A 12,050-nucleotide genomic window follows, 5' to 3' on the forward strand; every position below is an offset into this window, starting at 1 on the left:
TTGCATGTGGGTATTATTTGTCTTTTCCAAACTACATTTCAAGACACTAAGGCGACATATTTTTTCATCCAAATGTCCCTTTTCTGCATTACTTACTTACTATTGCTCATAGTTTTTAGAAACTCTATTTCATACACTTATAGTTCACTTTCCGAAACAGTCGGCCTATTCTAGCTTTTGACAGCAAGAAAGGTTGCTGTGATTCGAAGCTCTTGTTTTAGCCGGTTCGCTTAACCGTCTGGTATCATATATAGAACTTAAAATAGTACGACTTTCAAAATGAACTTTTGGACAACAGAAATTTTTTTATGCAAAAGACACAACCAAGGAGAACGGATAATACTTTTGGTACACAAAACCCAGTCCAAACTAGCACTTTCGCAACAATAGTGTCCCCCATGCAAAATCTTAGGATCCTAGGCTCAGCCATTTTATCTGGGAGTCAACAATCAGATACTCAATCATCGCTAAACTGTTTGAAGGCAATTAAAAAACCTTGGAAGTTAAAAACTAGAAGCTCGATTTTGATTTTGACCAGTGATGTGCAAACTAGGCTCAGCCATTTTATCTGCGAGTATATAATGAGATACTCAATCATCGCTGAACTGTTTGAAGGCAATTAAAAAACCTTGGAAGTTAAAAACCAGAAGCTCGATTTTGATTTTGACCAATAATAGGCAAACTAACAAAGTTGAAAATACAAAATTGTGTTTGTATGAAGAGCAGTAAAACCCGAAAGGCCAAAGAAGTACATTAGCAGTGTCTAATCACAGAAATGCGTCACCCGAACGAAGCCACACGAAGTTGCTTACATTGTACGTGTGCTTCTGTTCGTTTTTCCCGTTACTCACGGGCATGGGTTGTGTGTTGGTGTCTCTCTACGATTAAGACCTATGGGAGGACCAACGCTTAAAAAGTTCTTGCCAGGATTTGAAGTCGAAAATTCGGCATCATAGACTGAAAAGCTAGGCTTCAAGCCACCTCCATAATATGCATACATTTTTTTAATTAACAGAATTTCGTTAGCAACCTCATATTTGTATTTGCTCCCGTAATGTTTTTAAACTACATCATTCATTGTCATTGATTGGAAAAAAATTTACATTTTGAGCTATTGTACTAAATTTTTTTGCAGTCTGGTAATCACAACGATCAAGTTTTAAACTTCTAAGAAATGTGAAAAAAAGTCTGACCTCAGTCGCGATAAAGGAGAGGAGGAGAGCCTAGACAAAAACACGCATAACATTCGAGTCTGCAGAGTTAACAGTATTCGTTGTTGAATTCATTATGCCACAGTCCGAAAAACTTCGCATCAATTGTTGTTTTAATAATTTTTGATGCGCCTGTTGTTGTGGTTGTTTGCCGAAATTGCAGGTTACACTGCTTCTCAGATGATGTGCCCCTAATGATGTTGCATATGAGTTGCTCCGGTTGTTGTGTTGTTGTTGTTGTTGGGTTATATTTAATAGTTTTCTTTTTCTTTCGTAGAAACGATTCACTCGGTTTATTCTCGCTTGTTTCTCTGACAATGCGGAGTCATTGTTAATCTCTAGTATTGCATCTGCCGGGCTGCTGTTGATGATAAGTGATGATGCATTGGTTCTACCATTTATTATGTCCGCTATTTTCTTGGCCGTAAATTGTTGTTGGTGATGGGATGGCACAAACGTGGAAAGATCTGGTACTTTTGCTATGAGACTGCGCTTAATAAATTTAGCATTTCTTTCTGCGCTGAAGGCGGAAGCGCTGCTAACGAGTATGGTTTTTGAATTATAGGGCGAACCTATCGTGGCACGGGCCGTAGTAGCAAATGGTTTGTGTTTAGTATTTGTCGTAGAGGACATATTAGTAAAATTTGCATTGTTGCTAGACGCTCCTCCTCCACTGGACTTAGTGCGACCCCTGGTAGGGACGGAGGAAACTGGCGAGGTAGCTGATATACCTCCTCCATTTGTTGTATTGTTTTCTAAAGGAGAAATACCCCCTTGTTTGCCTTGTTGTTGAATATTTCCGTTATTGATTCCCTGCTGTGAGGATGACGAGGAATTTGAAGCATTTGTTATGGTTATGCTGCCAATCGAAAACTCATTCGCCAAACTAGTGGCACTGCCACTGCTATTTGCCAAACTGGTAAAATAGCTGGGCAATTGTTTGGGTGTAAAGCGTCCACCTACCGACGACGATGAACTTTGTCCGACGACACCATTTAGTGCCCCACTACCCAACGACATTAAACTATTATTCGCCTTGCGAGAGGTCAGCAAATGCTTGCGAAACGTAGTAGCCATATCCTGAGGTAGTTTTATAAGTCCAAAGCAATTGATGGCTAGAGGCCGTGGTATACCTGAATAGAAGAACACATTGAAATACATATCTTCATGGAATCGATACGGTGAAGAAGAAGGCATTGAGACAGTAGTAAACGATGACATAGACGATGGTTGTTCGCGTTCGCTCTTTACTGTTACACTATTACCACTACCGCTGCTGCTGCTGCTGCTACTGCTACTACCAAGGGATTTGACAGTCTCAATGAGATGGAAGTCATCGAACTCCATAAGATCTTCGAATAATGTCTCACTTGTTTGATGAATTGGTGTAATTTTTTGTTGTTGAAATTGCTGCTGCTGTTCATAACTAGAGGCTGCTTGATTAAGAAATTCAGCTAGAACCTGCTGTTGATGCTGTTGGCTCATATTGGCCTCTGAACTATTTGTTGTTATGGCATAGATAAGTTGTTCTTCATCACCTTGGCCAGCCGGCATTACATATTGTGTAACTTGAGTTTGTTGCGGGGGTGTGTGGGTGTCCATGTCGTCCGTAAGTGAAGGAACATTAAAAAGTTGAAATTGCTGCGAAACATCTTCGGGTATGGTCACAAATTCACCAGTCTTTACCAATTCGTTGTTCTCACGCTGTCCAGCGCTAGAACACAACTCCAGAATTTGTTTTGTGTCTACCATGGCTGTATTGGGGTCGTATATTTGTTGCTGTGTTTGAGGAACTGTTGTAATATTAAGAGCATTGACTATGGATCCCGAGTAGGCTGTAGAGTCCATTGTCTGTTGTTGTTGTTGTTGGTACAACATCTGTAATTGCATAGGATCGAGGGCCATTTGGTGGTATTGTTGACCGTCTAAGCTTAAAGTGTTTGACATTGAAGATCCATCATATTGAGAGTACTGTGTCTGTTGTGGCTGAGCTTGTTGTTGTTGTTGTTGCTGCTGCGGGAATACAGAAAAGTCTGTGATCTCTTGGCCAGAAACATTTGTCAATTGTGGTTGCTGTGAGTTCATATCTGCCGCATCATCATAACGCATACGTTTAGTCAATGGTTGTTCCAAATACACCGTCGTCTGGGGTTGCTGATGTAAAGATGCTGTACCTTCGTTCAAGACATTCTCGAAATTAATTTCAGTTTCCGTATCAGCGTTTAGTATTTCATTGATCAACTTGCTGTCCAACATAGCATCTAAGACATGATTTAACATTGCACTGTCGTCCGTATTGTGGCCCATTTGATGATCATCAGTATTGAGTTGTGGTTGTTGCATTACCTCTTGTGTGTGGCTAGTGGTGTTGACGCATTCACCAATGCCGCTCTTCTCCAATTTTATGCCCATAACATTTGGATCGACTATTGTTTGGGAATCAAGCAATTTTTTGTCCGAAGCAGTAACACCACTGCCAACACTGACAACTGATGTTCCTGCAAGAGCTGTTCCAACAGCGACTCCACTGGCGCCACCTGTTATAGACGACACTGCCTGATCAAGTTCACTTATTTGCGCCTCGTATTGGTGTTGGGGTTGTTGTGGATTTTGAATCACGTTTATTGGCTTCGGTGCGCTGCCAACTTCTGATGCAATATCTTCCATGCTTTCTGTGACGTTGAAGTTGGATGGACTTTTGGCCTAGGGGAGGGATAAAGAAAATAGAAAATATTTTCAAATCTTACTTCCTAAATGCTTGTATACGAAAGACCTTACCTTTTTCTTATCTGAATTCCCATTTAAAGCTAAATTTTCCCTGCTATTCTCTAGGACTGTCGGCGAAAATGTTGAAGATTCTGTAATATTGGTCAATACGCCGCCTAGTTGTGGGGAATCCTGAATATTTACGTTCATCATTTTGGGGGTTGGTGGCAAGGAATATGACGAATTCGAAGAGGTGGATGATGAAGATGATGATGAAGATGACGACGACGAAGATGATGACGAAGAAGAAGATGAGCCGAAAAGTGCTGCATTTCGATTCGATGTTTGCGAAGTTTCTATTACCGCCATCGTTGGCAAAGATGTGGAAACTATTGGGGTCGATTGCACCGTTGCTTTTGAAGACGATGTCGACGAAGTGGTGGATAAGCTTGTTGCATTTGTGGTTGCTAACAATTTCGCATCCACCGCTTCTTTAGAAGGTGCGGTCGTCATTGAAGCACATCCACTGGCAGTACTCGTTGAGGAACTTGACGTACTTGAATTGCTGCTGGAGGAACTCTTTTTGGAGGAAGAGGATGAAGAGCTCTTTTTTGTTGGTGTAGATGGAGTGGTCATTGGCGGTGTTGCCGTTGTTGAAGCAGGCGTAATAATCGACATTTCCGCAGTGGTATTTGACGACGACGAGGATGTTGTTGTTGCTGTTCCCGCAGCTGAAGAAGACCCATGATGTTTGCTTTTACTTCGGGAGCGTCCACCACCTCCAGAAGCACTCCCCGTTTTGGAACTACTTTTCTGGCGAGAACTGCTCGTCGTATGTGACGTGTTGTGATTTGCAACGGCAGCTGATGACGTTGTAGATATGGAACTCGACGAAGTATTGGAACATGTTGACATAGTCCCCGATATATCTGAAGGGGAGTTGGTAATTTCTACACTGAGTGCAGCTGCGGCAGAGCTTGGCTCACCAACACCAGCACCTTTAATACTATCCTGGCTATTGTCATTTGTGCCAAAATTTGTCTCGTTCGATGGCGGGGTAAATTTGGCCGATATAGTGGTCCACACTGATGGATGATGTGTCATGACATGCTGATTAAATCCCATTTTCGTATAAATGCCCATGCAAACATTACACACTACCACACCCATTGCTGTTTGCTTGGGTACAATTCCATAATAATGCATATCTGTACCACTCAGTCTTTGTACTTGGCGCAATTGCATTTTTCGCGCTTTGCCGGGCGGCGAACCGCCACTGTTGCCATTGTTGGAACTTTTACTGTGAGCACTTTCACCCGAGTATGACGTTCCAAGTTTGCCTTTGATATGGATTTTTTCGGCCATACGTATTTGTTTGAGAACTTTTTCTATGTCGAAAATTTGCGTCCATTTTTGACCTTGATATTTTGCTAAAGGGTGTTGGAAACTCGTACTGGATGTCGTGCTGAATGATGATGAGACCTGATTGTCTGACGGCGAATTTAATGTTTGTTTGGAGCTCGAGTTCATTGCCGATGATGAGGCAGTTGAAGATGCAGTCGAGACTGAAGAAGGTTTTGGCATTTTGTTCATAGGTGTGTGTACGTTACCATCTTATCCAAATTAAGAATATTTAATGATCAGAAGAAGACTTGACAAAAAGTGCTTATGCTTACCGATTGCTGAAATTAAAATGCCCTGAAATATAAGGAAGGTATTTTATTATGGATATGGATATTAAAGCGTTGCCTATGACTTCTATACTATTGGGTTGACCAAAAAGTAATTGCGGATTTTTCATATAGTCGGCGTTGACAAATTTTTTCACAGCTTGTGACTCTATAATTGCATTTTTTCTTCTGTCAGTTATCAGCTGTTACTTTTAGCTTGCTTTAGAAAAAAGTGTAAAAAAAGTATATTTGATTAAAGCTCATTTTAAGTTTTATTAAAAATGCATTTACTTTCTTTTAAAAAATCCGCAATTACTTTTTGGGCAACCCAATAGAAGAAAGTGTTTCTACATTTAGCTTTAGGTTAACAGTGATTGGCACAGTAATACGTGTGCATAATACGTTGCCAAGTTCTTGGTCGCAGCATTGAGCAGAAAATTACATTTGGCAAAAACAAATAAAATACAGAGTAAACATATGACTGCTGCCCTGACAATGACATCGGTCAGGGGGTTTGACTTTCCAAAAAAGTGGAAGAATTGGAGAATGTTATTGATCCAACGATGGAAAAATTTAGTCTTGCAGATTAAAAGAGTGACAATGAATGATCTCGCAGCTTCAGAATCCAACATCGTAATATTCCTAGGCCATGGGGCTCTTATAAATTAGTAGTTAGTTGCAAGCAAAATTTTAAACATACAGCTTAGCGTAGCGAGGATGAAAACTGAACGCTACATATAGCAACGGCATACTCAAGCCAAATGTCCTAATTGCTTAAAAAAGTGTTTATAGAGACGCAATTGAAAACCTATTATTGGAATCTCTTGAAGTCCCATACAAAACCAAGTCCTATAGGCCCGATCGCAGCGGTTTTGTATGGGAACTTGCTGTTGTTGTTGTAGCCACATTTTCATGTGGAGGTTGCGAACCTTGTCAAGCCCCTGTAAGTGAACAAGCTCGTTCCATTGGCTAAAGGTGCTCAATATTTATGCAAGAGCCGGTGACTTCCGGCCGCTCACTGAAATTCTACTCAGTATGGAGCATTCCACTATCCGCAACCTGTGGATGCGCCCGGTAGATCGCAGCTAAGCTTCTCGTGACAGCGATGAACACCACACAGATCAGACCTCAAAGTTCCAGCCTGTGTGATGCATTGTAAAAAAAATGGATATTTCGCAATAACAATCTTATGATTGTGGGTATAAAAAAAGGAAACAGTAGCCTAAAGTAGTGATGGGAACACACACACGCATATATGCACACTATTTCTAAGCACACTGAGCTCTATGTACCCAACAGTCCAAACGTCTTCCATGACATGACATTGTCTTCAAGGACTTCTTTAAGATAAATTGAATTTTGTCTCCGACAAAATTTATTGCATGATTTTGGTGACAACTATATGAAAACGTCATTAACGATTTGTATGTGCTGTCGGCTCTATTTTCTAACATGGTCATTCACCCTTTTTTAAATGTTTTTGCGACGCGACATGCTAAGTATATTCACTGTAATGTGCAATTATGTGTTCGTGTGTTTTCTGTAGCTTGATAGTATCCTGCTAAAATCGAAAAATATTAAATTTGTTTCGCTTGTTTCTCTTTCGAGACGAGCACTATGTTTCTCCAAGGACTACATTCACCCGGTTGCTATTTACCCGTAGCAGATGCGGTAAATAGCTACTGGTTGTATGTAATCCTTGGAGAACAACTTATCCCCGCTAACGAGAGTAGTTCTGGTTCAATTACGTTCCGGCATATGCAGCCGCCTGAACTCCTACTACAGAGCAAGGATTGGTGCTGACGTGCAAGATGTATGTCCCGATTGTGACCAGGGACCACACGATACACGTCATCTGTTTAACTGCCCAGCTCCCTCTGGGCGCACCTCATCTTAGTTGCAGAGTTCCTGGATCTTGATACTCAACAGAATCAAGCAGACGAAAGATAGAACACAACAAACCGCTACAACAACAACTAATTTAAAAAAATGTTTACCTATTTAATATTACTATTTTATACTTATGGAATAATTAAATTGTTTTCGGCTTTCTTATAAGTTCTTAGAGATATTTATGGAAAATGTTTTTTTTACCAATTGCTAATGTGATATTTAATATAACTGCCAAAAAACCCAAAAACTGATATGCATATTTAAATGGATTTGGATTTAAAAGATTTTATCAGAAGTATTGGGTTGCCTAAAAAGTAATTGCGGATTTTTCATATAGTCGGCGTTGACAAATTTTTTCACATCTTGTGACTCTGTTATTGCATTCTTTCTTCTGTCAGTTATCAGCTGTTACTTTTAGCTTGCTTCAGAAAAAAGTGTAAAAAAAGTATATTTGATTAAATTTCATTCCAAGTTTTATTAAAAATGCATTTACTTTCTTTTAAAAAATCCGCAATTACTTTTTGGGCAACCCAATAGTTGGTAGAAAATTGGTCCCATCTATCTGTTACATGTAGTGGTCAACAGGTGTCGATAGTTAAAACTGACTATCTGCTTTTGCGACTTGCGTGAAACTGAGTACTTAAAGTTTAATTTTGCATCAGTGAGATTAATATGTTTATCGATTAAACTATGCACTTTATGTACTTTTTGTAGAATATTTTGTGGTGGCTTCATCATAAAGAAAACAATGCCATCTATACTTTAAAAATATCGCCAATCCACTTTTCTTTTAATTAACATTCAAACAACGATCTCTGTCGATAAATTATTTAATAAAGAGCGCATGTGTTACCAACAATCAAGAACCGGCTTTGTGAACGCCATCTATCGTAAATATATAATGCAATTGGCAACAAAATACCATCTTCAAGCATCAGCTGATCTAATTTGACAGCTGTTTGGCATTGGAAATGTATGTATGCGAATGAATCGATTCGGGTGGATTCGGGCCAATTTTTGTTGCTTATTTCTTTGTTAAATACTTGTGTTTTTCGCTGACAATGCGCAGTTGTTGTTAACAAGTACTCACCTCACCTCATGGATAGATCATCGAATATTGATTGCGTCCACGTATAGAAACTAAATTTTCGCAATACTTCTGTTTATTTCATATGTTTAATTAACTCGACTGAGACTTCCAGAAAACTTGCAATATATTTTTTGTTTAGCCAATTATAAACACACCCGCATTTCGCATTTATTTGGCCTCATCAACATCTCATTTTTCCCTGTACAAGAACAATGACGACCGACAGCCCAACATGTTTTATGGCTGTAGAAAATGGGATTTTTTTTACAAAATTGTATTGGCTTACCACATCCAAATTATTTTATATGGGTAGTTGGGTAGGCTTTCTATTTATGCTCCCATTGTCGTCTTTGTTTTGTATAGAGAATATAAGAATATAATGCAGTTTTTATTGCAATCGCCGTGAAACTAAAATTCTGCGATTATTTTAATACCAATTCAACGAGTACCTATTTTATGAATACCAGTTTTACGAATACCAGCATAACGAATACCACAAACCGTTTTACAAGGTAACAATGGATAACCGGCAACTACCAGCCCTCTTAACAAATGACAGAACACAAACAAACTATACTACAAAGCCGAATCGGCTAACGCGACTTCGACTGAGTCGCCGTGGCAAAGTACATTAAGCTGTTCGACGTCGTTGATATATTTGAAGAAAAATTTTAACAATTTTTAATGCTGCTTTCGAAATAGCCGCTGCAATTTTTTATTGTTTCACGAGCGAAATTTGACAGCAATCAAATGTTTTTGTGTCCATACCAAAACAAGTTTATTTATCTGCACTTATGTTTTCTCTATATTTTATATATGTTTTCTCAAATAAATAAAGAAAAACGAACCACTGAAACCGATCAAGGCGTATTTAAAAAGGTGGTCTCACGCGAACAGGTGTTAACAGTCGGAAATGTTTTCTTAGATCTATGGCTCGAAAACATTTTTTTCAGTGTACATACATTAGACCCATCCCATGCTACAGACGAAATTTTTTTGCAAATAGAGAAACGCATACCCCTCCATTTTTATTCCTTCTGATTCTAATAAGCAAAATGCTAAATATTATGGCGATCGGTTAACGATATCCCGTGCCGCCACGACTTCCAAAGTTGTATGTGGTGTTTTCTAAGGAATCCAGTTGAGTATTTTAGGTTCTAGCAAGAAATTGGTAAACTAAAAGTACATTTACATTGGCCACCAAATCTGGACTTATGGTCTTTTCGAGATTTAAGTGTTAAATTCTTTGTTTATCGGCAGGTTTTCCCATACAAAAATAAATCTGGATTTGCTGGATTTATTTTTGAATCCCAAGTAAAACCGATTTCATGACTGAATAATCGATAAAAGTACCAAAATATGTAATGTTGTCAAGAATTGCGTATGTGTGTGATACGCACATTCATGTATACTAGTGTATGTCTGTTAAATCCCCAAAAACTCAGTGTAAACGGACAGGATTTGTTTTTGGATTTAATTAAATCCAGGTCATAAAAATTTCAATGTAAACGTGCTATAAGCAGTATGCGTATAGCATACTATACAGCATATGGTTTTATTACAAAACCATAAACTGTACCTTAATCCACTACCATGTCCGCCTGTACTAAATTTGAAGACGATAGGATGAAAATTGCGACCTGTACTTTGTATACAATTTATCATTGACAGAAAGACTAACAGACAAACGGGCGGACGGACAGACATACGGACATGACACATTCGTTCGAACGCTATCGTGATTTCGGCTTTATGTTGAACGGATAGATGAATATGGCTAGATTTATTTAAAATTTACAGACGATTGAGAATATATGTATATTAGGCCGGGTCGATTTTTTTCCAAAAAATCCTATAGCAAAAATGTAAGCAACTTAAAATTCTAAGAAGTTTCACCGAAGAAGCCATGTATCAAAAACAAAATCCTAATCCACGCCTCTCGACTTCTAAGTGTATTTCCTGTTCTTTCGATATTTGATATTCTCGTGGTCAAGGTACAGGTCGCATTTGTTGTTCGATTATCGTAAGATTATGAACAAGTCACCGTTGTGATTCAAGGATGAACGCTACTAATTATGAACAAAATCGGTTCTGATTTTCATTAGCTCCCTAAGAAATTTGCAAAAGACGTTCTTTTAATGTTCTAACATAATTTTATCAATATCAGTGCAATTTTAGATAAAGCTTCCATATATATGTTTCATCCGATATGGCATTTTTTGGGTCTAGTAGCCATAATTTTAATCCGATCTTTACAAAATTTTGCACGAGACGTTCTATTTAATAATCCAACTTGCATAATTGTGTGCATAATTTTATCAAAATCGGTTCATCCGATATGACATTTTTAGGCTGTAGTGGTCACAATTTTGGTCCGATCCTTACAAAATTTTGCACAATACGTTCTTTTTAATGTTCCAACATATGTGCATAATTTTATCAAAATTGGTCCAGTTTTACATATAGCTCACATATACATGTTTAATCTGATATATTTTTAAGGTTCTTGTAGTCATACTTTTAGTCCGATATTTACAAAATTTTGCGCAAGACGTTCTATTTAATGTTCCAATGTGTGTGCATCAGAATAGGTTCAGTCTCAGATATAGCACCCATATATATCTTTTATCCGATATGGCATTTTAAGGCTCTGGTAACCATAATTTTGGTCCGATCGTTAAACAATTTTGCGCAAGACATTCTATTAAATGTTCCAATATGTGTGCTTAATTTTTCCAAAATCGGTTCAGATTTAGATATAGCTCCCATATATATCTTTCATCCGATATGACATTTTTAGGCTCTAGTAGCCATAATTTTGGTTCGATGATAAAATTTAGCACGAGACGTTCTACTTAATACTCCAACATGTGTGCACAATTTTATCAAAATCGGTTCAGATTTGTATATAGCTCCTATATATATGTTTTTTACAACAAAGTTCGGACCAAAATGATGGCTACTAAAGCCTAAAAATGTCATATCGGATGAAAAATATATACAGAAGCTATATCTAAAAAATGTCATATCGGATGAAAAATATATACGGAAGCTATATCTAAAACTGAACCGATTTTGAAAAAGTTATGCATACATATTGGAAAATTAAAAAAACACGTCTTGTGCAAAATTTTGTAAAGATCGGACCAATTTGGCCCCTGGTGGTAAAACATGTGATGCGAGTGTTGTATATATTTCATTTTATTGGAAAAACGCTTTTTTGAAAATTTCTACAATAAGGAAACAATGTTTTGTGTAAACTTTCCGCAGTTAAATATTTTAATAACTTCCTTTAGTCTGAAATTGATAAATGGCAAATGAAACGCAGAAAAAAGCTTGATATAATAAATGTTATAAGCACTCAAATCATATTAAAGCCTGTATTCTAAATTTTTCGTTTTTGTTGTTTTTAGAATAAAAAAGCAACGAATGAACATGCGCAGGCGTATACGCATTGCTTTTCTATTTTTATTAAAAATC

The 12,050-nt window shown here is 37.9% G+C and overlaps 1 protein-coding gene across 4 annotated transcripts; it reads right to left on the minus strand.

Moving 5' to 3' along the window:
• Positions 1 to 1,017: 1,017 nt before the first annotated feature.
• On the minus strand, positions 1,018 to 9,044 carry LOC106082293 (serine-rich adhesin for platelets). Of its 4 annotated transcripts, XM_059364962.1 has the most exons (5): positions 8,857 to 9,044; positions 8,571 to 8,769; positions 5,594 to 5,615; positions 3,990 to 5,530; positions 1,018 to 3,914 (listed from the first exon to the last, which is right to left on the minus strand). In XM_059364962.1, the coding sequence occupies exons 4-5, from the start codon at positions 5,508 to 5,510 to the stop codon at positions 1,224 to 1,226; spliced, it is 4,212 nt and encodes a 1,403-aa protein (XP_059220945.1). In that variant the 5' UTR covers positions 5,511 to 5,530; positions 5,594 to 5,615; positions 8,571 to 8,769; positions 8,857 to 9,044; the 3' UTR covers positions 1,018 to 1,223. The 4 variants fall into 4 exon arrangements, with proteins under 4 accessions (XP_059220945.1, XP_059220947.1, XP_059220946.1 ...); XM_059364964.1 differs by lacking the exon at positions 8,571 to 8,769; XM_059364963.1 differs by having other exon boundaries at positions 8,576 to 9,044.
• Positions 9,045 to 12,050: the final 3,006 nt, after the last annotated feature.

This window comes from Stomoxys calcitrans, chromosome 3 (genome assembly GCF_963082655.1).
Source record: "Stomoxys calcitrans chromosome 3, idStoCalc2.1, whole genome shotgun sequence".
Lineage (NCBI taxonomy): Eukaryota > Metazoa > Arthropoda > Insecta > Diptera > Muscidae > Stomoxys > Stomoxys calcitrans.

Excerpts from the sequence above, each read along its gene's own strand:
- LOC106082293 (XM_059364964.1), bottom strand. The coding sequence starts at position 5,510 with ATGAACAAAATGCCAAAACCTTCTTCAGTCTCGACTGCATCTTCAACT. Across the intron at positions 3,915-3,989 it reads GGAATTCAGATAAGAAAAAG|GCCAAAAGTCCATCCAACTT; the intron begins GTAAGGTCTTTC and ends TCCCTCCCCTAG.